At 45.4% G+C, this 27,787-nt stretch overlaps 1 protein-coding gene, 1 non-coding gene and 1 pseudogene across 3 annotated transcripts; 2 read left to right on the top strand and 1 right to left on the bottom strand.

Annotated features, from left to right (window-relative positions):
* The window catches only part of LOC121273853, a 39,156-nt pseudogene extending 23,588 nt beyond the window's left edge, over window positions 1–15,568 (bottom strand).
* LOC121273858 (zinc finger protein 229-like) lies at window positions 967–6,535 on the top strand. Of its 2 annotated transcripts, none has more exons than XM_041180997.1 (2): window positions 967–1,019; window positions 4,213–6,535. In XM_041180997.1, exon 2 carries the CDS (start codon window positions 4,585–4,587, stop codon window positions 5,761–5,763), a length of 1,179 nt encoding a protein of 392 aa, XP_041036931.1. In that variant the 5' UTR covers window positions 967–1,019; window positions 4,213–4,584; the 3' UTR covers window positions 5,764–6,535. The 2 variants fall into 2 exon arrangements, with proteins under 2 accessions (XP_041036931.1, XP_041036930.1); XM_041180996.1 differs by lacking the exon at window positions 967–1,019 and adding an exon at window positions 1,029–1,454.
* A 10,830-nt stretch (window positions 15,569–26,398) lies between the features above and the next one.
* Window positions 26,399–26,480, top strand: trnaf-aaa. The gene has a single exon. It is a non-coding gene; the product is annotated as a tRNA-Phe (tRNA).
* Window positions 26,481–27,787: the final 1,307 nt, after the last annotated feature.

Raw genomic sequence — 27,787 nt, 5'->3', positions numbered from 1 at the left:
CCCCTTTTTCCAATAATTTATAGTTTGTTTTTTTTACACACTATATTTTTTCTTTTCCCTCCTATTTTTAAATTTATTTCGGTCTATTGTTTCATCTCCACCTTTTAGCCCATTTTGATTTTCCCCTACCCCACCCGCACTAGGGCCATCTGCCACTCACTTGTCCTGTTTGCTACCCTTATTGTCCCCATTGGCACATCTTTTAGATAATACCACCATCATCAACACTCCTTTGTCCTTTTGTCTATGACATCTCTTCTTGGACTCCACCAATCACTGGCCCTCTATCCAGCTCTCCTGTCCCACCCCCTTCTAAAAACTTATTTCGGTATGTCTTAGTTCTGATGAAGCGTCATCCAGCCTCGAAACGTCAACTGTGTCCCTCTCCACAGATGCTGTCAGACCTGCTGAGTTTTTGCAGGTATTTTTGATTTTCTGTTTTGAGGTCGGATTCCCAGTATTCGCAGTGTCTTGTTTTGGGTTCACAGTGGATCAGTTTTCTCTGACTTATCATTTCCTGTTTACAGGTGAAGAAGGAGCTTTTACAGAATGAGACAATAACTGTCCCCCTGTTCGACATGAAACTAAACTCACTGTTAATTCCTCCTCAGTAACAATTGTAAACACAAATCTTCCAGCCGGGATTGAACCGGGGATTTTCTCATGTAAAGTAAAAGTGATAATCAGTGCACTAGGGAAATGAGTGTGAATCCCCCCCGGACAGAGGGGAACTGACCATCCATCTCTAGCTCTAATTCCCAAACAGAAAATGCTGTCAAGAATCAGCAAGTCAGGCTGAGTCTGTGGCCACTCTCACCATTTGAAATCGTCACAATGCCCGGCTGATTGACGGCAGCTCCGGACCAATAGCAAGAGGGGATGGGATTGGAGGACCGAGAGGGAGTTGCTGGTCCTCCAACCAATCGGAGAGGATGGGGGGCGGGGCCTGGCTGGGAGTGAAGCATGCGCAGTTTAAGTAATGGCGATGGAGAGATGCTTCTTTTTCGGATCCGGAATGGGTAAGGAAGTGAATGGCGGGGCGGAGGCAGTGATGGGTCCGGTGGGTGGGCGGGGTGGCTTCGTAAACATGTTGTGTAATCCGCAAACCCGGAAAAAGAACTCCCCGGCACCCAGGGGAACCGCCTCCCCGTTTGCACCGAGCGAGGCCGCTGCTTTCTCCCAGTTACAGACCCGGGGTAACGACCGCCATCTTTATTGGGGGCAAAGTGCAGCGAGGCGCATGCGCCGCCGCCATCTTTATAGGGGCAAGAAACAGAATGTTGGGAAACCTCAGCAGGTCTGACAGCAACTGTGGACAAAGGAGGACAGGGTCAACGTTTCGAGTCCGTATGACTCTTCTTCAGGGCTAAAGAGAAGTAGAAATATCATGGACTTCATACCGTATAAGAATGGTGGAGCAGGTGGAACCTGCTATTCAGGTCCCGATGAATCAGGTGACTGTCCAATCTTTGCTGTTTGTGGTATACATAAATGATTTGGAGGAAAATGTAACTGGGCTAATTAGTAAGTTTGCAGACGACACCAAGGTTGGAGGAGTTGCAGATAGTGAAGAGGATTGTCAAAGGATACAACGGGATATAGATCGGTTGGAGACTTGGGCGGAGACATGGCAGATGGAGTTTAAACCGGACAAATGCGAGGTAATGCATTTTGGAAGGTCTAATACAGGCAGGAATTACACAATAAATGGCAGAACCCTTAAGTGCATTGACGGGCAGAGGGATCTGGGTGTACAGGTCCACAGTCACTGAAAGTGGCAACGCAGGTGGATAAGCATATGGCATGCTTGCCTTCATTGGCAGGGGTATTGAGTATAAAGGCTGGGAAGTCATGCTGCAGCTGTATAGAACCTTGGTTAGGCCACACTTGGAATATTGCATGCAATTCTGGTCACCACATTACCAGAAGGATATGGAGGCGTTGGAGAGGGCGCAGAGGAGGTTTACCAGTATACTGCCTGGTCTGGAGGTTATTAGCTATGAGGAGAGGTTGGAGAAACTTGGATTGTTCTCACTAGAGTGACGGAGATTGAGGGGCGACTTGATAGAAGTTTACAAAATTATGAGTGGCATGGACAGAGTTTCCAGTCAGAAGCTTTTTCCCAGGGTGGAAGAGTCAATTACTAGGGGGCATAGATTTAATGTGAGAGGAGAAAACTATAAAGATGATGTGAGGGGCAAGTTTTTTACGCAGAGGGTAGTGAGTGTCTGGAACTCGCCAGAGGAGGTGGTGGAAGCAGGTACGATAGTGGGGTTTAAGAGGCAGCTTGACAAATACATGAATAGGATGGAAATAGAGGGATACGGACCTCGGAAGTGCAAAATGTTTTAGTTGATGGGCAATATGATCGGCGCAGGCTTGGAGGGGATTTCAACTTCTCCAATATTAACTGGGATAGACAAAGTGTGAAAGGCTTAGAGGGGGCTGAATTCTTAAAATGTACCCAGGAGCGATTTTTAAGCCAGCACGTAGGAAGTCCTACAAGAGAGGAAGCGGTGCGAAGCCGGGTAGGTGGTAGGAGTTTCTGTTGAGGAGCATTTCAGCGATAGTGACCATAACTCAGTAAGATTTAAGGTAGCCATGGAAAAGGCCAAAGACGTTCTGGAAATAAAGGTTCTGAATTGGGTGAAGGCTGATTTTAATAAAATAAGACAAGATCTGGACAAAGTGGACTGGAAGCAGCCACTTGTAGGGAAATCTACATCAGAGCGGTGGGTGTCATTCAAAAAGCAAATAGTGAGAGTGCGGGGCCTAAAATAAACCAAATTTCATGGGGAACAACAGTTTATACTGCATGAGAAAAGGTGCTGATTGGTTGGCCAGTCAGTTCTGATTGGTCATTGCCATGGAGAATGTACCAGGGAGCTATCTTCCCCTGTGCTTTTGTTTAATTCAAGAAAAGGTGTCATGTCTGGACTTGTTCCTTCTGCCTGAAGAGGACAGGTCCCTGTGTATGAATATATGTACCTTCCAGCAAGTGTAAGTGAGGCACATCACGAGCCTTTTGAAATTTGATGTTCTTATGTCTGTCCTGATGAGTAGAAGATAAAAATTTTGACAGAATGGCTCTTTTTTTAACAATATTCAAGTGTCTTAAAGGGGGAAAGTGTTGTAGACAGAGGGAGAGGTGTAGGGAGAGAATCTCAAAGCTTGGGGATAAGGGAACTGAAGGCACGGTCACTAATGGTGGAGCGATTAAAATAGGGAACGTACGAGGCCAGATTTAGAGCAGAGCAGATATCTCGAGGGTTGTGGGGCTGGAGGAGATTACAGAGATAGGGAGGGGTGAGGCATGGAGAGATTTCAAAACAAGGATGAGAATTTTAAAATCAATTTGCTGCTTGATTGGGAGCCAAGGCAGGTCAGGAAGCAGAGGGGTGTTTGAGGAATGGGCCTCGCCGCGAGTGAAGACATGGACATAAGACCTTTGTTTATGGAGGTTAACGTGGGCAACCAGCCAGCAGTGTATTGGAATAGTCGAGTCTGGAGGTAACAACGACAGCGATGAGGGTTTCAGCAGCAGATGCACTGAGATAGGGTGCGGTTGGGTGATGTTACAGAGGTGGGAACAGGCGATCAGAGTGATGGCACAGATATGAGGTCAGAAACTCATCTCAAGATCAATTTTAACACTGAGGTTGTGAACAGACTGGCTTAATCTTAGACTGTTCCCAGGGAGAGGGATGGAGTTGGTGTCTAGGGAATGGAGATTGGAGCAGGGACTGAAAACAATGTCTTCAGTCTTCTCAGTGTTTAATTGGAGTTAATTAGTCATCAGGAAGAGAAGCAGGAACCGGAATGGGCCTTAAGACTGATCTCAGAGAAGGATGGAAGGAAACCCTGGGAGGTTTGGAGAAACCACCTTCACTATCACTCATTAAGTCTCCACACAATAAGTTTTGGACACAAGGTTAACATCTGCTATTCTGTATGGTCAGTCAGGGGGTTTCAGATTAATGTTTTGTCACGAGTAATGACTGAAGTGAATGATCAAACATATTGTTATCTCCAGTTGTAGAAATCTGTTAAAAAGATACAGAAATAATTGTCCAAAACTCTGTTTGGAATTCAGCACAGGGAGGAGGGAGAGTGTGTGGGAAGGGGATTTGCAGCTTTGGGGGAACTAGCGATGCAGAACTGTTCCGCAGAAACTAGAGTTGTCTGTTCTGAATTTCTATCCCGTTCTTACAGAGAATTAGAAGGGGAGGCCTTGTAGACGGGGAACTCAAACCAAACATCAGATCAAGATCTGACACAGTCACTCGATTCATCAGGACCTGAATATCATCGGCCTTTGAATGTGGAAGGAGAAATGTTTGTCTGTTCTGTCTGTGGGAAAAGATTTCAAAATCAATGTGACTGGGAAAGCACCAAGACACACACGGACACCTGAACGAGAGTGTTCCGTTCCAGTGCACTGACTGTGGAAAGAGCATTAACCAGTTACACAACCTGAAATAACATTGCACCATTCACAGTGGGGAGAAACTGTACACGTGTTCTCTGTGTGGACGAGGCTTCAACTGATCATCCATCCTGGAGAGACACAGGGACACCTGCACCATGGAGAAACCATGGAAATGTGAGGACTGTGGGAAAGGATTCAATTATCCATCTCATCTGGAAACCCATCAACGCAGTCACACTGGGGAGAGACCGTTCACCTGCTCCATGTGTGGGAAGGGATTCACTCAGTTGTCGAACCTGCTAACACACCAACAGCTACACACTGCAGAGAGACCATTCACCTGCTCCAATTGTGGGAAGGGATACACTCGATTCTCCCACCTACTCACACATCAGCGAGTTCACAGTGGAGAGAGGCCATTCACCTGCTCTGTATGTGGGAAAGGATTCACTGGGTCCCCTGACCTGCTGAAGCACCAGCAAGTTCACACTGAGGTGAGGCCGTTCAGCTGTACTTCCTGTGGAAAGAGATTCAGGTCTTCATTCAACCTCAGTGTACACCAACGAGTTCACACTGGGGAGAGGCCATTCACCTGCTCCGAGTGTTGGAAGGGATTCACTCAGTTATCTAGCCTGCTGACACACCAGCGAGTTCACACTGGGGAGAGACCGTTCACCTGCTCCGAGTGTGGGAAGGGATTCACTCAGTTATCCAACCTGCTGACGCACAAACGAGTTCACACTGGGGAGAGACCGTTCACCTGCTCTGAGTGTGGGAAGAAATTCACTCAGTTATCCACACTGCTGACACACCAGCGAGTTCACTCTGCAGAGAGACAGTTCACCTGCTCTGTGTGTTTCAAAGGATTCACTGGGTCCTCTGAGCTGCTAAAACACCAGCGAATTCACACTGAGGAGAGGCCGTTCAGCTGTACTTCCTGTGGAAAGAGATTCAGGTCTTCATCCGACCTCAAAGTACACCAGCGAATTCACACTGGAGAGAGGCCGTTCACCTGCTCTGAGTGTGGGAAAGGATTCACTCAGTCATCCAGTCTGCTGAAACACCAGCGAATTCACACTGGGGAGAGACCGTTCACCTGCTCCGAGTGTGGGAAAGGATTCACCGGGTCCTCTGACCTGCTGAAGCACCAGCGAATTCACACTGGGGAGAGGCCGTTCAGCTGTACTTCCTGTGGAAAGAGATTCAGGTCTTCATTCAATCTCAGTGTACACCAACGAATTCACAATGGAGAGAGACCGTTCACCTGCTCCGACTGTGGGAAGGGATTCACTCAGTTATCCCACCTGCTGAAACACCAGCGAGTTCATAAGTGACTGCAGGGATTGGATACTGCTGTTAATCACATCCAGGAGGAAAAGTCTGACAACATTAGGCTTGTGTCTGCTGATGTTTGCAATCCCTGTAACTGGATCTATAGCTGATCGTATTCTCAGGGCTGCAATGTCCCTTTAAGAACCGCTATCTCTGATCTTTCCTCATAATTCAGGAACTCTCATCAGAAATTAGTTTACAACAAGATTCTGAACTTGTACTTCAATCTTAAATTTGGTATAAACTCTACGATTCAGTGTCTGAGAGGTTCCACTGATTAACATCTCCAATTAGAAAGTGCTGATTAATCCTTACTGACAATTCTTACTGACATGCACATTACTCACTATCCCTCCATTATCCATCAGAAAGAAGGGGAATGGGAATTGATGGAGAATCGAGAGTTCCCAAATGTTACCCCTCCCGCCTGGTACAGAAATCCCCTCGGCACAGGAATGGAGACAAGTTCAGTTCAAGTAACGGGCTGCAAGTAATCACTGTCTAATAACCCTATAAAAAAGTTAAAACTGGCTTTCGAGAGCAAAGAGATTTTGAGGTGATCCATACTGGCTTCAGCCCAACACCCAAACTCCCCACACCAGTTAACCGTTCAGAAGAGACTGCCACCACCAGCGATGGAGACCAGCACTCACTCTGTGTCCTCTGGGACCAGTAATCCATTCTAACCTGTTATGTGTCGTGTGTTTCTCGTGTTTATTTAGGTTCTGCATCATATTTAAACTGTCACTTCTCAATAAACTACTTTAAAATCAATTCTGTGCTCAACCCCCTTTTCAGGTAATCTGTGACTCCCGAACCTAAATCTTACAAAGTGGTGTTAGGAATGGGATCAGAGTGATCGAGACCATAGGCTTGAGAAGCAACACACTTACTTAAATGTGAATGGAGAAGTTCCTAAGTGAAGCCAGGAGTATACAATGGCGTTGAAACATCACAGGGAGCAACTGATAGTCTGACAGAGTAAACAGTGGGGCCGGGGGTGAGAGAGATCCTGGGGATTGGAGAAGAGTGTGACTGGTATTACGAGTATATTCTTGATAGTGTGTGTAAAGAGGGTCAGAAAGGACAAATTAAGTTGAAAAAGGTCCAGAATGAGTAAGAAAAAAACCACAAGGTGGATGCAGGAGAACAGAGAGCTGGAGAATTTTTAAAGTCCATGCATGAACCTTTGTTTGAACCAGATGTATTTACCACATGCCAATAATTTAGATGGTGTGAGATGATCGGCAGGTGGGGAGGATGAATCTTAAGACGATAGTTATCACATTTTAGTGGAAAAGTTTTGATATTTATTCTTGGTGGCAGCTCAATGGTTTGTGTTGCTGATTCTGATCATTCTAGTAGCTTTAGTATGTTATCTACAGTTTGTCATCAAGAAATTAGGAAAACAAACTCATAGCTTAGAAATAGTGAGGTTAGTCAGAAACCAGTTGTGAGAAATCAGTAAGGGTATTCCCTTCTCAAGCTGGGGAGATATGTGAGAAATCACTGTCTAATAACCTTATAAAATCTTCAGAAATTGAATAGCTCTTTCTCATGAAGAAAGCTTCCTGGGTTGAGAAACACAGGACAATGAGGCCGGTTTCTCTGCCAAGGACATGTCTCTGGCACAAACCCTGAAACAAGACGAGCTTGATAGTGTGGGGCGGGGATCTCATGACCCATATGTAAACCAACTGTCTGAGTAAAGAGTAAACAGGATGTCCCAGCAAGTGATGGGGCACAAAATGACTTCATGGACTTCCGATGGAAATAGGAGGGGTTACCTTGAATATCTGTCCCTTCCTAATGGACAATTGAATAAGTTATTGACATGAGACCCCAAGAAATGAGATATATAAACTGGCTTTCGAGAGAGAAAATATCATCAGACAGTGAAGAGCTTCTTGAAGTGATCCCTCATTCCATCCACAGATGCTCCTCTTCACTGGAAATGTGAGAGACAAGATTGTAGATGTGGCATAATGTACAATGAATGATCAGTTTAATAGTGGAAAGTTCTACTCCAGCCCCTGAACCAACAGACAGAGAGTCTGTTGCCATGGTCACTGAATGCGCTCTGCACATGTGCGAACCCCGAACTAGTGCAGAGCGATCAGTCCAAATCACTTTGGAAAGTTACTTGTGGATCTGCTTCCACCAGTCATTCAGACAATGTGTTCCAGATCATCAGAACTCACTGAGTAAAATAATCTCTCATCTCCATCCTGGATTCTTTGCCAATTATTTTAAAGCTGTGTTCTGTGGTTACCAACCATCTTGCCAATGAAAACAATTTTTCCCTGTGCAGATGAAAACTCCTCAAAAATCTCTGCACCTCTATTAAATCACCCTTTAACCTTCTCTGCTCGAAAGGGAACAATCCCAGCTTATCCAGTCTCTCCACAGAACTGAAACCCCTCATCCCTGATACTATTCTGGGACATTTACCTCACACCCTCTCCAAGGCCCTGACATCTTTCCTAAAGTGCGGTGCTCAAAATTGAACACAATGTTTCAGCTGAGGATTAATCAGTGACTTATAAAGATTCAGGATAACTGCCTTGCTTTTGTACTTCATGTCTCCATTAATAAACTGAATACCCGTTAGTTTTTTTATAAGCAATTTGATCAATTTGCCCTGTCACATTCAAAGATTTGTGTTCAGACACTCCCAGGTCACACTATTGCTGCATTCTGTTTAAAATTGTACCATTTAGTTTATTCTGCCTCTCCTCACTCTTCCTCCCAAAATACATCAAAGTGTGAATCACTTTGGGATGTTCTGAGGGTGTGAAAGATGCAGAAAGAAATCATGAATTTTCTTTCTTTTCTGCAGCTGATTTAAAGTTGTTGATTTTGTTCCAAAGATTAAATTGGGATTGATATTCAAAGTTAACTATTTAACTGCAACAACAACTTCAGCTGGGAGTCAGTGAATTAAGAGGAAAGATCCCAGACAGCGGTTCTTCAAGGTACACTGCAGGCCCGACAGCTCAATCAGCTCCACTCTCAGCTCAGGAGAGCCCAACAACTCCACTTCCTGTCCACAGGGGAGTTCTCCTGGTGCAGTGGGACCAACATTCGTGTTTTAATTAACAGCACCAAAAATAAATCTGGATTAATCAGTTAGTCTGATTGCTGTTTGTGGAATCTTACTGTGCACAAACTGGCTGTTGTGAAACAACAACTTGTATTTATAAAACACGTTTAATGTAATAAATTGTTCCAAAGTTCTTCAGAGGAGTTTCATAAAGAAAATTCTGACAGCGAGTCACATGGGGAGAGATTACGGTAAATGGACAGAACCTGGATTGGAGAGGCAGATTTTAACAAACATCTTTAATCAGGAGAAAGAGGTGGAGAGGTTTAGGGAGGAGAGTTAAGAGCATCATAGATAGGCACGACCACCAATGGTGGAGTAATTAAAAGCAGGGATGTTCCAGAGGCCAGGATGAGAAGAGTGCAAATATCTCAGAGGGTTGTGTAACTGGAGGTTACAGAGATAGGGAGTGATGAGACCATGGAGGGATTCGAAACAGGATTCCGAATTTTAAAATGGAGGCACTGCTGGACCAGGAGCCAATGTAGATCAGTGACCACAGGGGTGATGGGTGAAGGGGACTTGGCGTGAGAAAATACACGGTCAGCAGAGTTTTGGATGATCTCACGTTTGCGTGTGGGGGTGGGGTGAATGTGAGGGGCTGGCCAGGAATGTATTGGGATCATCAAGTCTAAAGGTAACGCAGACATGGATGAGGGTTTGAGCAGCAGATGAGCTGGGGATGGGGTGGAGACAGGCGACGTTATGGAGATTGAAATATCTGGTGTTAGTGATGGTGTGAATATGTGGTCAGAAACTCATCTTGGGGTCAAGTTTGTGAACAGTGTGGTTCAACCTCAGACAGTTCCCAGGGAGAGGGATGGACTGGGTATTGAGGGAACAGAATTTGTAGTGGTGACCGAAGACAATGGCTTTGGTCTTCCCAATTCTTAATTGAGGAAATTTCTGCTCATCCAGTACTGGGTGTGGGATAAGCAGTTTTATAATTTAGTAACAGTGGAGGAATGGAGAGGGAGAGTGGTGAGGTAGAGCTGGGTGTTGTCAGTGTACATGTGAAAACTAACACGATGCTTTTGGATGATGTCACCTAGTGGCAGCATGTAGATGAGAAATAGGAGGGGCCAAGGATAGATCCTTGGGGGACACCAAGTACAAGGACTTTAGAGAGGAAAGGGAGGTTGGAGCTGGGGCAGTTGTTTGCAAAGATGGTGGGGGGGTCACAGGTTTTTTTTTTAGGATGAGTGATGATGGTAGATTTAGAGGTGAGGGAGACAGTAACAGAAGAGAGAGAGAACAATGAACAACATCAGCAAACATGGAGAAGTTGAATGGTCAGTAATTTAGTGAGAATAGGGTTGATGGAGCAGGAGGTGGGCCTCATGGACAAGATGAGCACTGAGAGGGCATGAGGGGAGATGGGAGAGAAACTGGAGAAAGATGTGGGTTCAGGGCTCAGACACAGGGGAACTTTAGAGACAGTTTGTTCTAGTGGGCTGGTGGAAAGGAGGGAAGCCGCTGAGGCAGCTCATCAGATTGTCTCAATTTTAGTGACAAAGAAGCTCCATGAGCTCCTCACACTTGTTGGAGGTGAGGATGGAGGAGACGGGAGAGAGAGTCCTTCAAAAGGAACTAACTTGTGTTAGAGGCATTAAAAAGATTAAACACAATGTGCTCAACACAAAGCTGATTTATTTGACTTTATCCAGAATATTAACTGAGCTGGAGATTATTAACATCAGCAGAAACAGATCCCAATGAATATTCAAAACAAAAACAGAATTACCTGGAAAAACTCAGCAGGTCTGGCAGCATCGGCGGAGAAGAAAAGAGTTGACGTTTCGAGTCCTCATGACCCTTCGACAGAACTTGCGTTCGAGTCCAAGAAAGAGTTGAAATATAAGCTGGTTTAAGGTGTGTGTGTGGGGGGCGGAGAGATAGAGAGACAAAGAGGTGGGCGGGGGGGGTGTGGTTGTAGGGACAAACAAGCAGTGATAGAAGCAGATCATCAAAAGATGTCAACGACAATAGTACAATAGAACACATAGGTGTTAAAATTAAAGTTGGTGATATTATCTAAACGAATGTGCTAATTAAGAATGGATGGTAGGGCACTCAAGGTATAGCTCTAGTGGGTTTTTTTTTTTATATAATGGAAATAGGTGGGAAAAGGAAAATCTTTATAACTTATTGGAAAAAAAAGGGAAGGGGGAAACAGAAAGGGGGTGGGGATGGGGGAGGGAGCTTACGACCTAAAGTTGTTGAATTCAATATTCAGTCCGGAAGGCTGTAAAGTCCCTAGTCGGAAGATGAGGTGTTGTTCCTCCAGTTTGCGTTGGGCTTCACTGGAACAATGCAGCAAGCCAAGGACAGACATGTGGGCAAGAGAGCAGGGTGGAGTGTTGAAATGGCAAGCGACAGGGAGGTTTGGGTCATTCTTGCGGACAAACCGCAGGTGTTCTGCAAAGCGGTCGCCCAGTTTACGTTTGGTCTCTCCAATGTAGAGGAGACCACATTGGGAGCAACGAATGCAGTAGACTAAGTTGGGGGAAATGCAAGTGAAATGCTGCTTCACTTGAAAGGAGTGTTTGGGTCCTTGGACGGTGAGGAGAGAGGAAGTGAAGGGGCAGGTGTTGCATCTTTTGCGTGGGCATGGGGTGGTGCCATAGGAGGGGGTTGAGGAGTAGGGGGTGATGGAGGAGTGGACCAGGGTGTCCCGGAGGGAGCGATCCCTACGGAATGCCGATAAGGGGGGTGAAGGGAAGATGTGTTTGGTGGTGGCATCATGCTGGAGTTGGCGGAAATGGCGGAGGATGATCCTTTGAATGCGGAGGCTGGTGGGGTGATAAGTGAGGACAAGGGGGACCCTATCATGTTTCTGGGAGGGAGGAGAAGGCGTGAGGGCGGATGCGCGGGAGATGGGCCGGACACGGTTGAGGGCCCTGTCAACGACCGTGGGTGGAAAACCTCGGTTAAGGAAGAAGGAGGACATGTCAGAGGAAATGTTTTTGAATGTAGCATCATCGGAACAGATGCGACGGAGGCAAAGGAACTGAGAAAATGGGATGGAGTCCTTACAGGAAGCGGGGTGTGAGGAGCTGTAGTCGAGATAGCTGTGGGAGTCGGTGGGTTTGTAATGGATATTGGTAGACAGTCTATCACCAGAGATTGAGACAGAGAGGTCAAGGAAGGGAAGGGAAGTGTCAGAGATGGACCACGTGAAAATGATGGAGGGGTGGAGATTGGAAGCAAAATTAATAAATTTTTCCAAGTCCTGACGAGAGCATGAAGCGGCACCGAAGTAATCATCGATGTACCGGAGAAAGAGTTGTGGAAGGGGGCCGGAGTAGGACTGCAACAAGGAATGTTCCACATACCCCATAAAGAGACAGGCATAGCTGGGGCCCATGCGGGTACCCATAGCCACACCTTTTATTTGGAGGAAGTGAGAGGAGTTGAAGGAGAAATTGTTCAGTGTGAGAACAAGTTCAGCCAGACGGAGGAGAATAGTGGTGGATGGGGATTGTTCGGGCCTCTGTTCGAGGAAGAAGCTAAGGGCCCTCAGACCATCCTGGTGGGGGATGGAGGTGTAGAGGGATTGGACGTCCATGGTGAAGAGGAAGCGGTTGGGGCCAGGGAACTGGAAATTGTTGATGTGACGTAAGGTGTCAGAGGAATCACGGATGTAGGTGGGAAGGGACTGGACAAGGGGAGAGAGAAGGGAGTCAAGATAACGAGAAATGAGTTCTGTGGGGCAGGAACAAGCTGAGACGATCGGTCTACCGGGGCAGTTCTGTTTGTGGATTTTGGGTAGGAGATAGAAGCGGGCCGTCCGAGGTTGGGAGACTATCAGGTTGGAAGCTGTGGGAGGGAGATCCCCAGAGGAGATGAGGTCAGTGACAGTCCTGGAAACAATGGCTTGATGTTCAGTGGTGGGGTCATGGTCCAGGGAGAGGTAGGAGGAAGTGTCTGCGAGTTGACGCTCAGCCTCCGCGAGGTAGAGGTCAGTGCGCCAGACAACAACAGCACCACCCTTGTCAGCGGGTTTGATGACAATGTCAGGGTTGGACCTGAGAGAATGGAGTGCAGTAAGTTCAGAGAGAGACAGGTTAGAATGGGTGAGAGGAGCAGAGAAATTGAGACGACTAATGTCGCGCCGACAGTTCTCAATGAAAAGATCAAGAGAAGGTAAGAATCCAGAGGGAGGGGTCCAGGTGGAGGGAGAATATTGGAGATGGGTAAAAGGATCCGTTGAACTGGGAGAGGACTCCTGCCCAAAGAAGTGAGCCCGGAGACGAAGACGGCGGAAGAAGAGTTCAGCATCATGCCGAGCCCGAAATTCATTGAGGTGAGGGCGTAAGGGTATGAAACTAAGTCCTTTGCTGAGCACTGAACGTTCAGCATCGGAGAGGGGAAGGTCAGGGGGTATAGTGAATACACGGCTGGGGTTGGGATTGGAAGAAAGGGTGGGGACGGAGGAACAGGCAGGGGTGGAGGGTCCTAGATGGGTGTTGGTGTCAATGAGTTGTTGCAGCTTGCGTTCCTTAGCACTTGAGAGAAAGAGAAAAAGTTTCTTGTTGAGGCGTCGGATGAGCCGAAGGATAAAATGAAACTGGGGGCACGCGCAGCTTTGAAAAAGGGTACGGCGGTGCTGCTGGAGGGAGAGGTCGAGTGTGTTCATATGGCGGTGCATGGCACTGAGTGTGGATTTCAGAATGTGACGGGAACAGCAGTCCGAGAAACGTTTTATGTCCCGGAGATACCTACAATCCTGGGTGGGTTCGAAACATGAGGAGTGGAATTTCAGTTGAAATCCACGTGGGGTAAGTCGGAGACGGAGACAGTCACTGAGAAAGGAGATATGGCTGTGAAAGCGGGTTTTAGTAAACACCTTGTCAAACACTAGGAGGGAAATGGAAAGCAAGGAAGGTGAGCAAGACAACAGAGAGATACGGAAATCTTGTCGCAGAGAGGAACAGAACTTCTTCAAGGAGGTAGGCATTTCTTGAAGAGCAGTGGCAGTCAATTAAACACAGAGATAAAAACAAAAAAACTGCGGATGCTGGAAATCCAAAACAAAAACAGAATTACCTGGAAAAACTCAGCAGGTCTGGCAGCATCGGCGGAGAAGAAAAGAGTTGACGTTTCGAGTCCTCATGACCCTTCGACAGAACTTGCGTTCGAGTCCAAGAAAGAGTTGAAATATAAGCTGGTTTAAGGTGTGTGTGTGGGGGGCGGAGAGATAGAGAGACAAAGAGGTGGGGGGGGGGGTGTGGTTGTAGGGACAAACAAGCAGTGATAGAAGCAGATCATCAAAAGATGTCAACGACAATAGTACAATAGAACACATAGGTGTTAAAATTAAAGTTGGTGATATTATCTAAACGAATGTGCTAATTAAGAATGGATGGTAGGGCACTCAAGGTATAGCTCTAGTGGGTTTTTTTTTTATATAATGGAAATAGGTGGGAAAAGGAAAATCTTTATAACTTATTGGAAAAAAAAGGGAAGGGGGAAACAGACCCCACCCCCTTTCTGTTTCCCCCTTCCCTTTTTTTTCCAATAAGTTATAAAGATTTTCCTTTTCCCACCTATTTCCATTATATAAAAAAAAACCCACTAGAGCTATACCTTGAGTGCCCTACCATCCATTCTTAATTAGCACATTCGTTTAGATAATATCACCAACTTTAATTTTAACACCTATGTGTTCTATTGTACTATTGTCGTTGACATCTTTTGATGATCTGCTTCTATCACTGCTTGTTTGTCCCTACAACCACACCCCCCCCCCACCTCTTTGTCTCTCTATCTCTCCGCCCCCCACACACACACCTTAAACCAGCTTATATTTCAACTCTTTCTTGGACTCGAACGCAAGTTCTGTCGAAGGGTCATGAGGACTCGAAACGTCAACTCTTTTCTTCTCCGCCGATGCTGCCAGACCTGCTGAGTTTTTCCAGGTAATTCTGTTTTCCCAATGAATATTCTTTCATTCTGGATGTGACTAACAGAAAAAGCTACTCAGAAAAATCTACTGTTACGAGTTACTTGTGAACACGCTGGTGTATCAGCAGTGCAGATGACTGAGTGAATCTCTTCCCACACTTGGAGCAGGTGAATGGTTTCTCTCCAGTGTGAACTCGCTGGTGTTTCAGGTTGGGTGACCGAGTGAATCCCTTCCCACACTGGGGGCAGTTGAACGGTCTCTCCCCAGTGTGAAGTTGCTGGTGTTGATGCAGTCCTGATGATCAGGTGAATTCCTGCCCACACTTGGGGCAGGTGAGCGGTCTGTCTCCTGTGTGAATTCGCTGGTGTTCCAACAGCCCTGCTGATCGCGTAAATCCATTCCCACAAACGGGGCAGGTGAACAGCTTCTCCCCAGTGTGGACTCGCTGATGTCTCAGCAGGTGGGAAGAATGATTGAATCCCTTCCCACACTTCAAGCAGGTGAACGGCTTCTCCCCAGTGTGAATTCGCTGGTGCCTGAGCAGGTTGGACGAATGATTGAATCCCTTCCCACACTCGGAGCAGGTGACCGGTCTCTCCCCAGTGTGAACTTGCTGGTGTGTCAGCAGGTTGGATGATCGAGCGAATCCCTTCCCACACTCAGAGCAGGTGAATGGCCTCTCCCCAGTGTGAGTGCACCAATGAGTTTCCAGCTCAGACGGGTATCTGAATCCCATTCCACAATCCCCACATTTCCGCGGTGAATCCCCACTGTGAACGGTGCTTTGTCCGTCCATGTTCAATAGGGCGACTCCATCAGATCCTGATGTGATGTTTGGTTTCAGTTTCCCGACTGCAAATCCTCCCCTTCTAACACCCTGTGAAATTGATTTAAAACAGAAAAAAGGGAGTGAGAGAGAATCCACAAAAACACAAAGGCAGGTTGTGAAATTGAGCTGAATGAATCTGGAAATTTGTGGGGCCGGCACCAGGAGAAAGTAACCATGAAAACTGCTGGATTGTCATAAAAACCCAACTGGTTCACTAATGTCCTTCAGGGAAGGGAACCTGCCACCCAGTCTGGGCCAACGCAAGACTCTGGCCTCTATAAGAACTGAAGAAATAGGAACAAGAGAAGACCTAACACCCTTCCAGCCTGCTCCACCATTTAGTACAATCGTGGCTGATCTTGGGCTTCAACTCCACTTTCCTGCCCATTCCCCATATCCCTCAACTCCCTGAGACCAAACATCTCTCCATCTCAGCCTAAAATATATTCAATGATGGAGCATCCACAACCTGCTGGGTTAGATAATTCTATGTGACAGAGAAAGAAGGGGAGTGGGAGAAAGAGAGAGATGGGGAGTGGGAGAGGCAGATAGAGAAGGGGAATGGGAGAGAGAGAAAGAGAAGGGGAGTTGGAGAGAAAGAAGGGCAGTGGGAAAGACAGGGGGTGAGGGACAGGTTTTTATAAACCAACAACTAAACCAGAAGTTGGATTGAATCTCCTGAACCACTAACCTTCAGCCTCTGGAAAGACCAGGGTAGCAGGTGAATGTGAACACCATCACCTCCAAGTTCCCCTCCAAGTCACACACCATCCTGACTTGTCTGACATCCAATACTGGATGAGCAGAAATTTCCTCTGTTTAAATATTGGGAAGATTAAAGCCATTGTCTTCAGTCCCCGCTACAAACTCCATTCCCTAGACATCGACTCCATCTCTCTCCCTGACAACTGTCTGAGGCTGAACCAGACTGTTCACAACCATGGTGAAATATTTCACCCCAAGATGAGCTTCCAACCACATATCCACATCATCACCAAGACCGCCTATTTCCACCTCAGTAACATCGCCCGACTCCAGCCCAGTCTCAGCTCATCTGCTGCTGAAACTCTCATTCATTCCTTTGTTCCCTCTAGACTTAACTATCCTAACGCACTCCCGGCCGGCCTCCCACATTCAATCTTCCTGTAATCTTGAGGTCATCCAAAACTCTGCTGCTCATGTGCTAACTCACACCAAGTCTTGTTCACCCATCACCCCTGTGCTCACTGACCTACAAAGGCTTCCTGGTTAAGAAGCACCAAAATTTTAAAATTCCCACCCCTATTTTCCAATTCCTGTATGGCTGCTCCCTGTTGCTGGAATCTCCTCCAACATCACAACCCTCGGAGATATCTGCGCTCCTCTAATTTGGCCTACTGAGTGTTCCAGATTTTTATTCTTCCACATTTGTGCCTGTTCTGTCAGTTTCCAAGGCCCCAAGCACTGGAATTCACTCCCTGAACCTCTTTCTCTCTACCTCATTTAATTTACTCTGTAAAACCCACCTCTTTGACCAAACGTTTGGTCATCTGCCCTAATATCTCCTTATGTGGCTCAGTGTCAAACCTTGCTTTGCAACATTTCTGTTGGAACATTGTCTTACAGTAAAAGTGCTATATAAATTGTTGTTGTTGATATGGACATATATCACTGGTCCTTCATCATCACTGGGTGAATAACCTGTAACTCCTTACCTAACAGCATTGTGGGAGCACCTTCACCACACGGACTTCAGCGGTTCAAGAAGGTCAATCATCATCTTCTCCACAGGCAACTGAGGGTCACATTAGATGCTGGTATCTGTGGAGAGAGACAGAGTTGTGCAGAATGAATTTTTTTTTATTCAGGTGGATGTCACAGGCTAGGCCAGTGTTCAGAGAGCAGCTAAGAGTCAACCACTGCTGTGATCTGGAGTCACATGTCAGCAAGATTTCCTTCTCCAAAGGACTTCAGTGAACCAGATGGGTTTTTACAACAATCATTTGATGATTAATTCCAGTCTTTTTTTTAAAGAATTGAAATTCCACCATCTACCATGACGGGATTTGAACCAGAGTCCCCAGAATATTGCCCTAGGTCTCTAGATCACTAGTCCAGTGACAATACCACTACACCACCACCTCCCCTTAGGGAGTAAAAATGGTGCAGAATTTGATGGTCAGTATAAACTCATAAGTGGAAGAGAAATGGACTATAGCACAGGAAAACCAATTCCTGACTATGAAAGATACTGTGGGAAGATAAAGCTGGGAAGCCAGCAGCACATGCTCAGGGGATAGGCAGTGGTGGAAACCTCATTTAGACACAATCAACAGAAGTAACAGTAAAATACTAAACATAACTCAAAAAGATCAATTATTAGAGACAGGGGAAGTTAAAAATTGGCAGAGAGATGATCAAGGAGGGCAGAGGTGAAACAGGACAATGGATGGACATGGATTCAGATCCACAGTTAAGGAGCCACACCAGCCCCAGAGCTCTGGGGCCTCTCACAGATACAGAGCATAGAACTAAACACTCTAAATTGTAGGTGGATGGTGGAAAACAGTCAACTCTGAAACAGTTTCAGTTTTCAACTTTAAACTCTCCTGCTGGATCCCACAGCTGGAAAGATATCAGAAACACTGGAGTCAGAGAAAAATCTCCCAGTTGAAGAAATACCCGGGTAGCGGGATGATGTCACCGTGTAATTGTCGGTGTGTGATGATGTCACAGTGTAATTGTCAATGTGTGATGATGTCACAGACACGGACACAGAACATCTGGGTCTGTGCAAACCAGTGATCACCACACATTATGAAGGATGTAAGGGTCCTTGAGAGGGGGCAGAGGAGATTGACCAGAATGGTTCGAGGGATGAGGTGTTTTAATTGTAAGATTAGGTTTAAGAAACTGGGGTTGTTCTCCTCGGAGTAAAGGAGATTGAGGGAAGATTTGATAGAGGTGTACAGGATTATGGAAGGTAGTTAAATAAAAGCGGTTCCCATTAGCTGATTATGAAAGGATTAAGGGACAGAGTTTTAAGATCTTGGGCAAAATGCACAAGGGGGATGCCAGGAAGAGATTTTTTACCCAGCGACTGGTAATGACCTGGAACTCAATGCTTACATTCAAAGGCTGACGATATTCAGGTCCTGGTGAAACAAGTGACTTTCACATTTTGATGTGTTGTTTTGTTTGAGTTTCTCGTATCCCTCCTCTTCTACCATCCTGTAAATAGAGTTCACAAAATCCATCACTGTCAGTCCAGGACAGAAATTCAGAAAGAACAAACATTTCTCTTGGTCTGAGTTTGCTGTGTGTAAATTCTCCCCTTCTAACCCCCTGTAAAAGGAGTTTCCAAAATCCATCCCTGTCAGTCCGGGATAGAAATTCACAACATTCTCTCTTCCTGCTACCTGGACCATGATAATCGCGCATGCGCCCTGCTGCACATTGCCCCCTATAAAGATGGCGGCCGCTGCCCCAGGCCTGGCGAAGGGAAAAATCCAGACATTTTCAGCCCGTTCTCCGCAAACACAAGAGGTACCTTGTTATTTTAGGTTCTACGGCCTGCACTGTATCGTTATGAAGCCTCCCTGCCCACTCCGCCGGCTCCATTCCTCCTCACACACTCACTAACTTTGTTAGTTCGCTCCACTCGACATTATCTCACCCGCTCTGAAGCAGCTTCAGTCACAGACTAGCACTGCGCATGCTCATGGTACAGACTACAAAGCGCTTGCCCCAGCGCACAAAGCAATGCGCATGCGCACAGCGCTGTTGCTGTGCGGATAGGGCATACTCTATCTAGCAGCGAATGCTGGGTGGCGCCTCCGCCATTGAAAGACCATATTGTAGAACAGAAACCCATGTCGTGTAATCAGAATACAATGCATGTCATGGGGTCAAGACATAAAATTGTTGAATCAATTGCATGCAGCGGCCAAATTGCTCCAGACTTCACCACAATTCTCCCCAGGTTGTAATGAACAACAGAACAAACCCCTACAGTTAGATCTGATCTCAGTGGAGTCTCAGCAGATGGGGTGAGCTAGTGACTTTTCCCCCGATACATGGAACATTTAAACCGTGTCATGCCAGTATCAATGCTCTGATTGTGGATCAAATCCTTTGAACTTTTAAAGTTGGAGTGTTAACGTGTAGACAAACTGAATAAAGCCCTTTGCAAACGTGAAGTATCTGAATGGTCTCCCACCAGCGAGACTGTGTTGCTATATCAGTAAGTGGGATGAGAGTGAATCACTTTCCAATTCCAGCTGGTGAACAATCTGTTTACAGTGTGAGATTACATACACATTTTCAGCTCAGACATGGATCTCAAAATCTACAGGTAACAGGTTCCACATTCTTAGCACTACATAAGAACAAGCAGCAGGGGTAGGTCATTCATCCCCTGAAGCCTGCTCCATCATTTAATAAGATCATGGCTGATCTGATAGTCATCTGAAATCTGTACCCCACCTATCTCTGATAATCTAGCACCCCCTTGCTTGCTAAGAATATACCCACCTCTGCCTTAAAAATGTTCAAAAACTCTGCTTCCACAGCCTTTTCAGCAAGGGAGTTCATAAGTTTCACGACCCATTGAGAGAAAAAAATTCACCTCATCTCCGTTTTAAATGGGTGACCCCTTATTTTTAAACAGCCATCCCGAGTTCTAGACTCTCCCACAAGAGGTAACATCCCCTTCAAATCTGCCCTGTCAAGTACTCTCATGATCTTATATGTTTCACTAATCAGGAAAGGAAAAGCAAAGTACTGCTGATGCTGGTTATCTGAAATAAAAACAGAAAATGCTGGAATTCTCAGCAGATCTGGTAGCGTCAGTGGAGAGAGAGACATCATTTTCATTTCAAGTCTGTAGCCTTTCATCAGAACTGCACTGCACCTGAAATGTTAATTATGCCTCTCAATCCAAAGATGCTGCCAGGTGTGTTAAGGGAACTCAAGAAAATTAAAATCCCCTTTGAGGAATGGAATCCGAGGAGAATGAGAGGTGAACTGCCCGAGTGACTAGAGACAGTCAAGGCACCTTTCCCTTCTTTAAGACGCTGGAATGGTGACTCTGATGTTCTCAGTGAAATTAATTGATTTGAGACATTGAAAGGATTCTCATTACTGCACATCAGGAATTGAAACCTAATATCGGCTTCAGGACAAGCAGAATGCTTGGTAACAGACAAGACAGCGAGAGGCTCGAGTGGAGATGGCACCGGTTGTAGGAAAGCTGGTTCCCAGTGACATGGATGTGTCTGCACTGGGTGGGATCAGATTGTTCCATGCATCCACAATGAATGTCTCACCCTTTATTTTGGAAGAGTAAAACTGATAGAGTGGGATAGCCATCTGGGTAGTGGAAATCTGAACATTAGACTCACTGACACCCTGGTTGGGATATCTTGTCAGTTAAGGCTTGTGTAAGTGCCTGTGGCACAATTGGTAAGTGTGTTTGCCTGTTAACTGAAAGATTTGTGATTCAAGACAACTCAGTGGGGTGAAGGTTTTTATTGTTTCTCCCCCTCATCACCAATCATTGTCACACAGTCCCAGATCCCGGATTGTCATTGGGTACTTGGGCTGCAAGATAACATCCTCAAAATGGTGGCAGTTCTTTTGTTGTCCAGTGACCTCCCACAAAAACAGCTTCTTTTTAAAATTACTTTTTCTGTCAAAGACAATGAGAAAAGATTTGGACCCACTATGTACCTTCATCTAACCCATTAGAAATCCATGAAATTATTGGAATCAAACGAACCCATCAATTATTCTCTCTTCCTCAGCTCCACAGTGAGTGAGACAGGGAAAAGCAGAAAAGCAGCAATATTCCGGCCCACACTCTCCAATCACCCACTGCCAGCAGAAAGCGACGACTGCAGCTTCAATCAGTGGGTTACTGCCCATCCCTGGGACACAAGATACTCCAGCCCGGGCCAAACCTCTCAATACGCTGAGCACAGACTCAGGAAAGCACAGGTACATTTTATCCCGGTCACTAAACCTCCGAGCAGCATTTACAGAATATCCGAGTGAGTGAGTCACAAATAAAAGTCACACCAACTTTCTAATTCTTTTCACTGTAAAATTAATTCATTTTATTGAAAAGCTGACTGTTGTGAATCTGAAAATGAGCACCATGGGATTTGTGTTACCGAGTGACTTGTTTTCCATTGTGTGTCCATCAGGCTTGTAAGTCAATTTGTGTTGGATAATGAAGTGAACCTGATTTCAAAATGAGGACACAAAGCAGCTAAAAATTAAATGCAGGAGAAAATCCTGAGGAAAATGGATCACAGTATTTGGAAGGAGGTGCAGCTAAGAAGTGGAAGATGTGAATGATATTATTGATGATTGAGAGGAATGCATTACAACCTTGGGGCTTTTGTAGGCCGATTACATCCCACACTTTAAAAATTCCGACCAGCTGAATATCAGGTGGAAAGCAACAGGTTTATCCATGTATGTTGGGATATGAAACAATTTTTCACGTTCCTGGCTAGCTCAGTTGGTAAAGCATGAGACCCATAATGTCAGGGTCGTGGGTTTGAGCCCCACGTTGGGTGCTTAGTAGTTTAAAAATCTGATTAAGAGTCCTACAGTCTAGAAGCATTGATTCTGTTTTTCCAGCATTTTCTGCGTTTGTTGCTGATTTCCATCATTCACAGTAATTTGCTTTTATCTTTTTACTTTTAAATCTTGTTGCTTTTAAAAAAACACCAACTAATCACTGCGGCTCCTGTGAAACTTACAAGGCAGACATTCACCACTGAAAGCAACTGAAATGCATCAAATTCAAAGCACTTTATTGTCGCATCTCTTCATGCTTCTGTCCCTGTCTCGCCCCCAGCTCCCTCTTGTCCATCCAGCTCCCAGGTAAATTAGCTGCTCGATGCAGACACAGTCAGTTCGTGGGAATGGGTAAAACTCGTGGGTAAAGACACACCTGGATTTCATCTTCCTTGTTCTCCCAGATATTGATTACAGGAATGTGCCCAGTGCCGATTATCCACAGTCACTGTCCTCCCAGTTGTTCAGCCTTCAAATTGATTTTCACACTGGGTTTCGATGTGAAGAAAGCAGAGTTGTGATAAGCTTATATTGTTCAGCAGATTAGTGCAAGAAGGTATATAACGGGCTGATGGTAACAGTGCTCTTTGGACGCGGTGAGCTCCAGTGAAAGATTGGCACCATTAATGTGTCGCTCAATTAGTCTCGTGACAAATCTCGTGCTGGAAATGACAAGAAAACTCGCTGAATTTGCTCTGTGTTTAGGTTTCAAAAGAGCCGAAAACAAGGTAAGAAAGTATATCTCGCTCGAGTGGGTTATAAAATGTTAGAATGATGCGTGCTGTTGGGAACATAAAATTATAGAAAGTTACAGCATAGAAAGAGGCCATTTGGCCGGGCGTGCTGCTTTCAAAGAGCAATAGTGATTAGTTGATCCATCAGGAGTGATATTTTTGCCGGTGCAAACAGTAGGCAACAAAAATTTGTTCTTCTCCCACCCATGTTTTGCCTTACACCAACATTTCTACAGTCAGTGCTTTGCAACCAGCCCTTCTCTTCTCCTTTTCGTCATTCCCTCACTCCACTTGACCCAAGTGTGATGTTTTCCAGCTCCTGAGGTTCCCTTAAACTCTCACTCCTCTGATTCTGGTGGAGCTTTTAAACGTTTCCAATCAATGAATAATCAACACTCGTTCCAAAAAACCTCAATAACTCAACATTTCCTGACCGGAAATTGAACCAGGGCTGCGGCAGTGAGAGTGCCAAATCCTGACCATTAAACCACCAGGGAAGTTGAGCCAAAATTTTTCGATTTGGCTTATCTACGCTACTTTAGCCTATTGTTTTTCAGTTTAGATCTCTCACCTCAAAACTGCCTTTTTTGGTTCAAGATAAACGACTTCTTCAGCCAATGAAAACAACGGTTGCTGTGAGCTGGAACATGAAACCAACAGTGAGGTGAAATAGTCCCAAAAGCTGCACATGCGCAACTTTCAATTTCCAAAACTCTCCACCCTATTCGCTGTTGGTCCAATGGAAGCGCCAATCCCGTGTCACTGGACATCAGGGAAGTTACCAATACGGCTTGATATTTGGATTATGGAGGCAACGTTTGACATTTTTTTTCATTCCTGACCTCCTCCAGAGACAATGTTCTCCGACTAAATGGTCTGTTTAGGTGAACACAAGCGACTTCTTCACCAATGAGAAGAACCATTGCTGTTAGCTGGAACATGAAATAGTTCCTTTCCTCCCTTAAGACAGTTCTTAAAGCCTCCCCCTTTTAGTCATCTGACCGAATACGAGGCTCGGTGTCACACTTTGTAATATAATGATCCTGGGGAACGCCTTGTGACGTTTCATTAGGTTAAGGTGCTTTATAAATATAAGTTGTTGTTGTTGTAGGATATATATAGAAAGGGCCAATCTCCTGTTTTATCTTTCACGCTGATATCTTTCTCTGCGACATTTTAACATGAATTCACACAACTAATGTGAATCAAGTTTGTGACGTTAAAAATGTTTTAACCCCCTCAGGGAACTGAACCACATTGACAATCATAGAGGAACAGACACAGAGATGTACACCGAGAGTGACAGAGGCCTAAGGAGAGACACACCCAGAAAGCAAGGGCGTTATCAACTTGGCTCAGTGTTTGTTCCATTTCCAAAAGCAAATTTCCTGAATGCTGACAAATGAATGGAAATCAGAAAATACGGTTGTATTTGGATGGGTTTCCTTCTAATTAACTGATAATTAATTTGGTTAAAATCAATAATGGTGAAACCTTTAGTCGGCAGGATTCCAACCCTTGTGTTCATAATCACAACAAACGTTAATTATCGAACTTTCACTCACTTAAATAAACAAGCTTGGATAATGCTCGTGTCAGGTTTCAAACTGCAGCTCCATCGTTTGTGAAGCGAATATGACCCCATTCGCCTCTATAAACCCTGTGCTGTAAAGATCCCAATGGAGCTGTCTGGAATGTTAAACGGTAACGTCATGCAGCAGCACTTTGGGTCTTTGTTTTGAAGAAATGGAATTCGGCTGTTCTCATTAGGAATGCTGGAGACAGACTGATCAACAATGTCATCATCAAATGGCACAGCGCAGTAAGAGGACCTTCCACCCATCGTGTCTGTGTCAGTTTTGTACAAAAAGCTTTATAATTTATGACAATTTCCTTCTCTTTCTCCTTAGCCCTGCACAATTCCCATTTGAAAACTCGTTGTTAAGAAAACCAATATTGAAAGCTTCAGCTCATTCCTCACCTAAGCCAATACATCAGACTTGCTCCAGGCACTGATGTTTGCAGTGAAGGAGAACAAAGCAATATAATTTGCAGGCTAACCTGGATTTTTTTTATTCATTCACGGGATGTGAGATTCGCTGTCTAGGCCAGCATTTGTTGCCCATCCCTAATTGCCCTTGGGAAGGTGATCTGCCTTCTTGAACCGCTGCAGTCCATGTTGTGTAGGTACTTCCACTGTGCTGTTAGGAAGGGAGTTCCAGGAGTTTGACACAGCGATAGTGAAGGAACGGCAATATATTTCCAAGTCAAGATGGTGAGTTACTTGAAGGGGAACTTCCAGGTGGTGGTGTTCCCATGTGTCTGCTGCCCTTGTCCATCTGGCTGGTAATGGTCGTGGGTTTGGACACTGGTGTCTCAGGAGCCATGGTGAATCCCTGCAGTGCATCTTGTAGATGGCACACACTGTCGCTACTGTGCGTCAGTGGTGAAGGAAGTGAATGTGGATGTGGTGTCAGTCAAGTGGACTGCTTTGCCCTGGGCACTGCCCAGCCTCTTCAGCGTTGTGTGGGCTGCCCTCATCCAGGCAAGTGGGGAGAATTCCATCACACTCCTGACTTGTGCCTTGCAGATGGTGGACAGGCTTTGAGGAGTCAGGAGGTGAGTTACTCGTCGCATAATTCCTTGTGTCTGACCTGCTCTTTTAGTCACAGTGTTTATATGGCCCGTCCAGTTCAGGTCCTGGTCAATGGTAACCCCCAGGATATTGATAGTGGGGGATTCAGATATGGTAACGCCATTGAACACTAAGAGCAATGGTTGGATTCTCTCATGTTGGAGATGGCCATTGCCTGACACTTGTATGGTGCAAATGTTACTTGCCACTTGTCAGCCCAAGCCTGGATAATGTCCAGGTCTTGCTGAATTTGGACATGGACTGCTGCAGTATCTGAGGATTGTGGCATGGCTGAAAATTGTGCAATCATCGGCAAACTTCCCCACTGATTGACCTTCAACAACAACAATAATCTTCCTTTGTGCTAGGTATGACTCCAACAAGCGGAGAATTTCCCCTGATTCCCATTGACCCCAGTTTTGCTAGGGCTCCTTGATGCCATACTTGGTCAAATGCTGCCTCGATGTTAAGGGCAGTCACTCTCACCCCATTTCTGGAGTTCCGCTCTTTTGTCTATGTTTGAACCAAAGCTTTAATGAGGTCAGGAGCTGAGTGGGCCTTACGGAACCCAAAAGGGGCATCAGTGAGCAGGTTATTGCTAATTCAGTGCCGCTTGATAGCACTGTTGATGACCCCTTCCATTACTTTACTGGTGATGGAGAGTAGACTGATGGGGCGGTTATAGGCCAGGGTGGATCATTCTCACTCTTTCATTCCCAGTTTGGTCAGAAGAACGAGGAGAGACAGGATAAATTGCAGGGTTTCAGGGAAAAGGTTGACAAGACAGGCAGAAAGACCACTTTCGCTGCTGTAACCATTGTATGAGTTCATATAAATAATGCAATAATTGGCGCAGCTTCTGTAGTCGTGGCCGAGTGGTTAACGTGATGGATTAAAAATCCATTGGGGTTATCCCGCACAGGTTCAAATCCTGCCAACTACGTTTTCCATTATTTCTGGTTTTAACCGTGCGCAGACAGAATTAATAATCATTTGAATCGAGGAAAAGAGATCCAAACACATCCATGGTCTCTTATTTCCATTCATTTGTCGGCCTGCAAATCTCCAGTCGGAACTGGAAAAAAAAATAGCCAATTTGGTGACGATTTCATTCTGGCATTTGTCTCACCTTAGGCCTCTGTCAATCTCAGTGTATATCTCTGTGTGTGTTCCTCTGTGTGTGTGTGTGTCAACGTGGTTCAGTTCCCTGAGGAGGTGAGCACATTTTTACGAGCACAAACTGTATTCACATTAGTTGTGCAACTTCACATTACAATGTTACAGTGAAAAATATCAGGATGAAAGGGGCAAGAGGGGTTTGTCTCTTTCTATGTATGGACTACAACAACAACTTATATTTATAAAGCTCCTTTTATCTAATGAAACGTCACAAGGAGTTCCCCAGGAGCATTATATAACAAAGTGTGGACACTGAGCCACATATTCGGTCAGATGACTAAAAGCTGGGTCAATGGGGCAGCTTTAAGAACTGTCATAAAGCAGGAAAATATTGATTTCATGTTCCAGCTCACAGCAATGGTTCTTCTCATTGGCTGACGACATCACTTGTGTTCATCCGACACTGACCATTTGGCCAAAGAAACTTGCCTCTGGTGAAAGAGATCTAGAATGAAAAAATGCCATAAGCAGCCTGCATGTGCCAAACTGCTGTGTTAATGGTGAAAATGGGGCAATTTTATCGGTACAGCCTGCAATCGATTCCTGGTTAGGGAGTTGAAGCTTATTCCTCCTGGGCGAGCTGTTCAAATCAATGTGATTGATTTGCTGGGTGAAAATAACACGGTTTAGCTCTGCTAGAATTGGTGGAGTGAGAGTGGAAGTTTCACATCAAAGCTGGAAATGTCACAAGGGCAAAACTTGGGAATAAATCCAGAGTCGGAGTGAGGGGGTGAAAATAAAAGAGAAGAGCTGTGTTAGGTTACAAAGCACTGACTATAGGGCTGGTGGTGCAAGGCAGAATATTATTCCTGAATTACCCATGTCATTTGCAGCTCTAATTCCCTGATTTATCCCATGCCCAACATTCCCACTACAGTTTGGTAGCCTATAAACAACTCCCGCCAATGTTTGCTGCCTCTTGCTGTTTCTCAGCTCCACCCAAACTGATTCTACATCTTGATCCTTCAATCTAAGATCCTCTTTCACTAATGTACCGATCTCGTTCCTTATTAACAGCATGACCCTGCCTCGTTTTCCTTTTTGCCCATTCTTCCTAAATGACAAATATCT

The sequence above is a fragment of the Carcharodon carcharias genome, assembly GCF_017639515.1.
Source record: "Carcharodon carcharias isolate sCarCar2 chromosome 27 unlocalized genomic scaffold, sCarCar2.pri SUPER_27_unloc_2, whole genome shotgun sequence".
Lineage (NCBI taxonomy): Eukaryota > Metazoa > Chordata > Chondrichthyes > Lamniformes > Lamnidae > Carcharodon > Carcharodon carcharias.
This window is presented reverse-complemented; position numbering and strand designations above follow the sequence as displayed.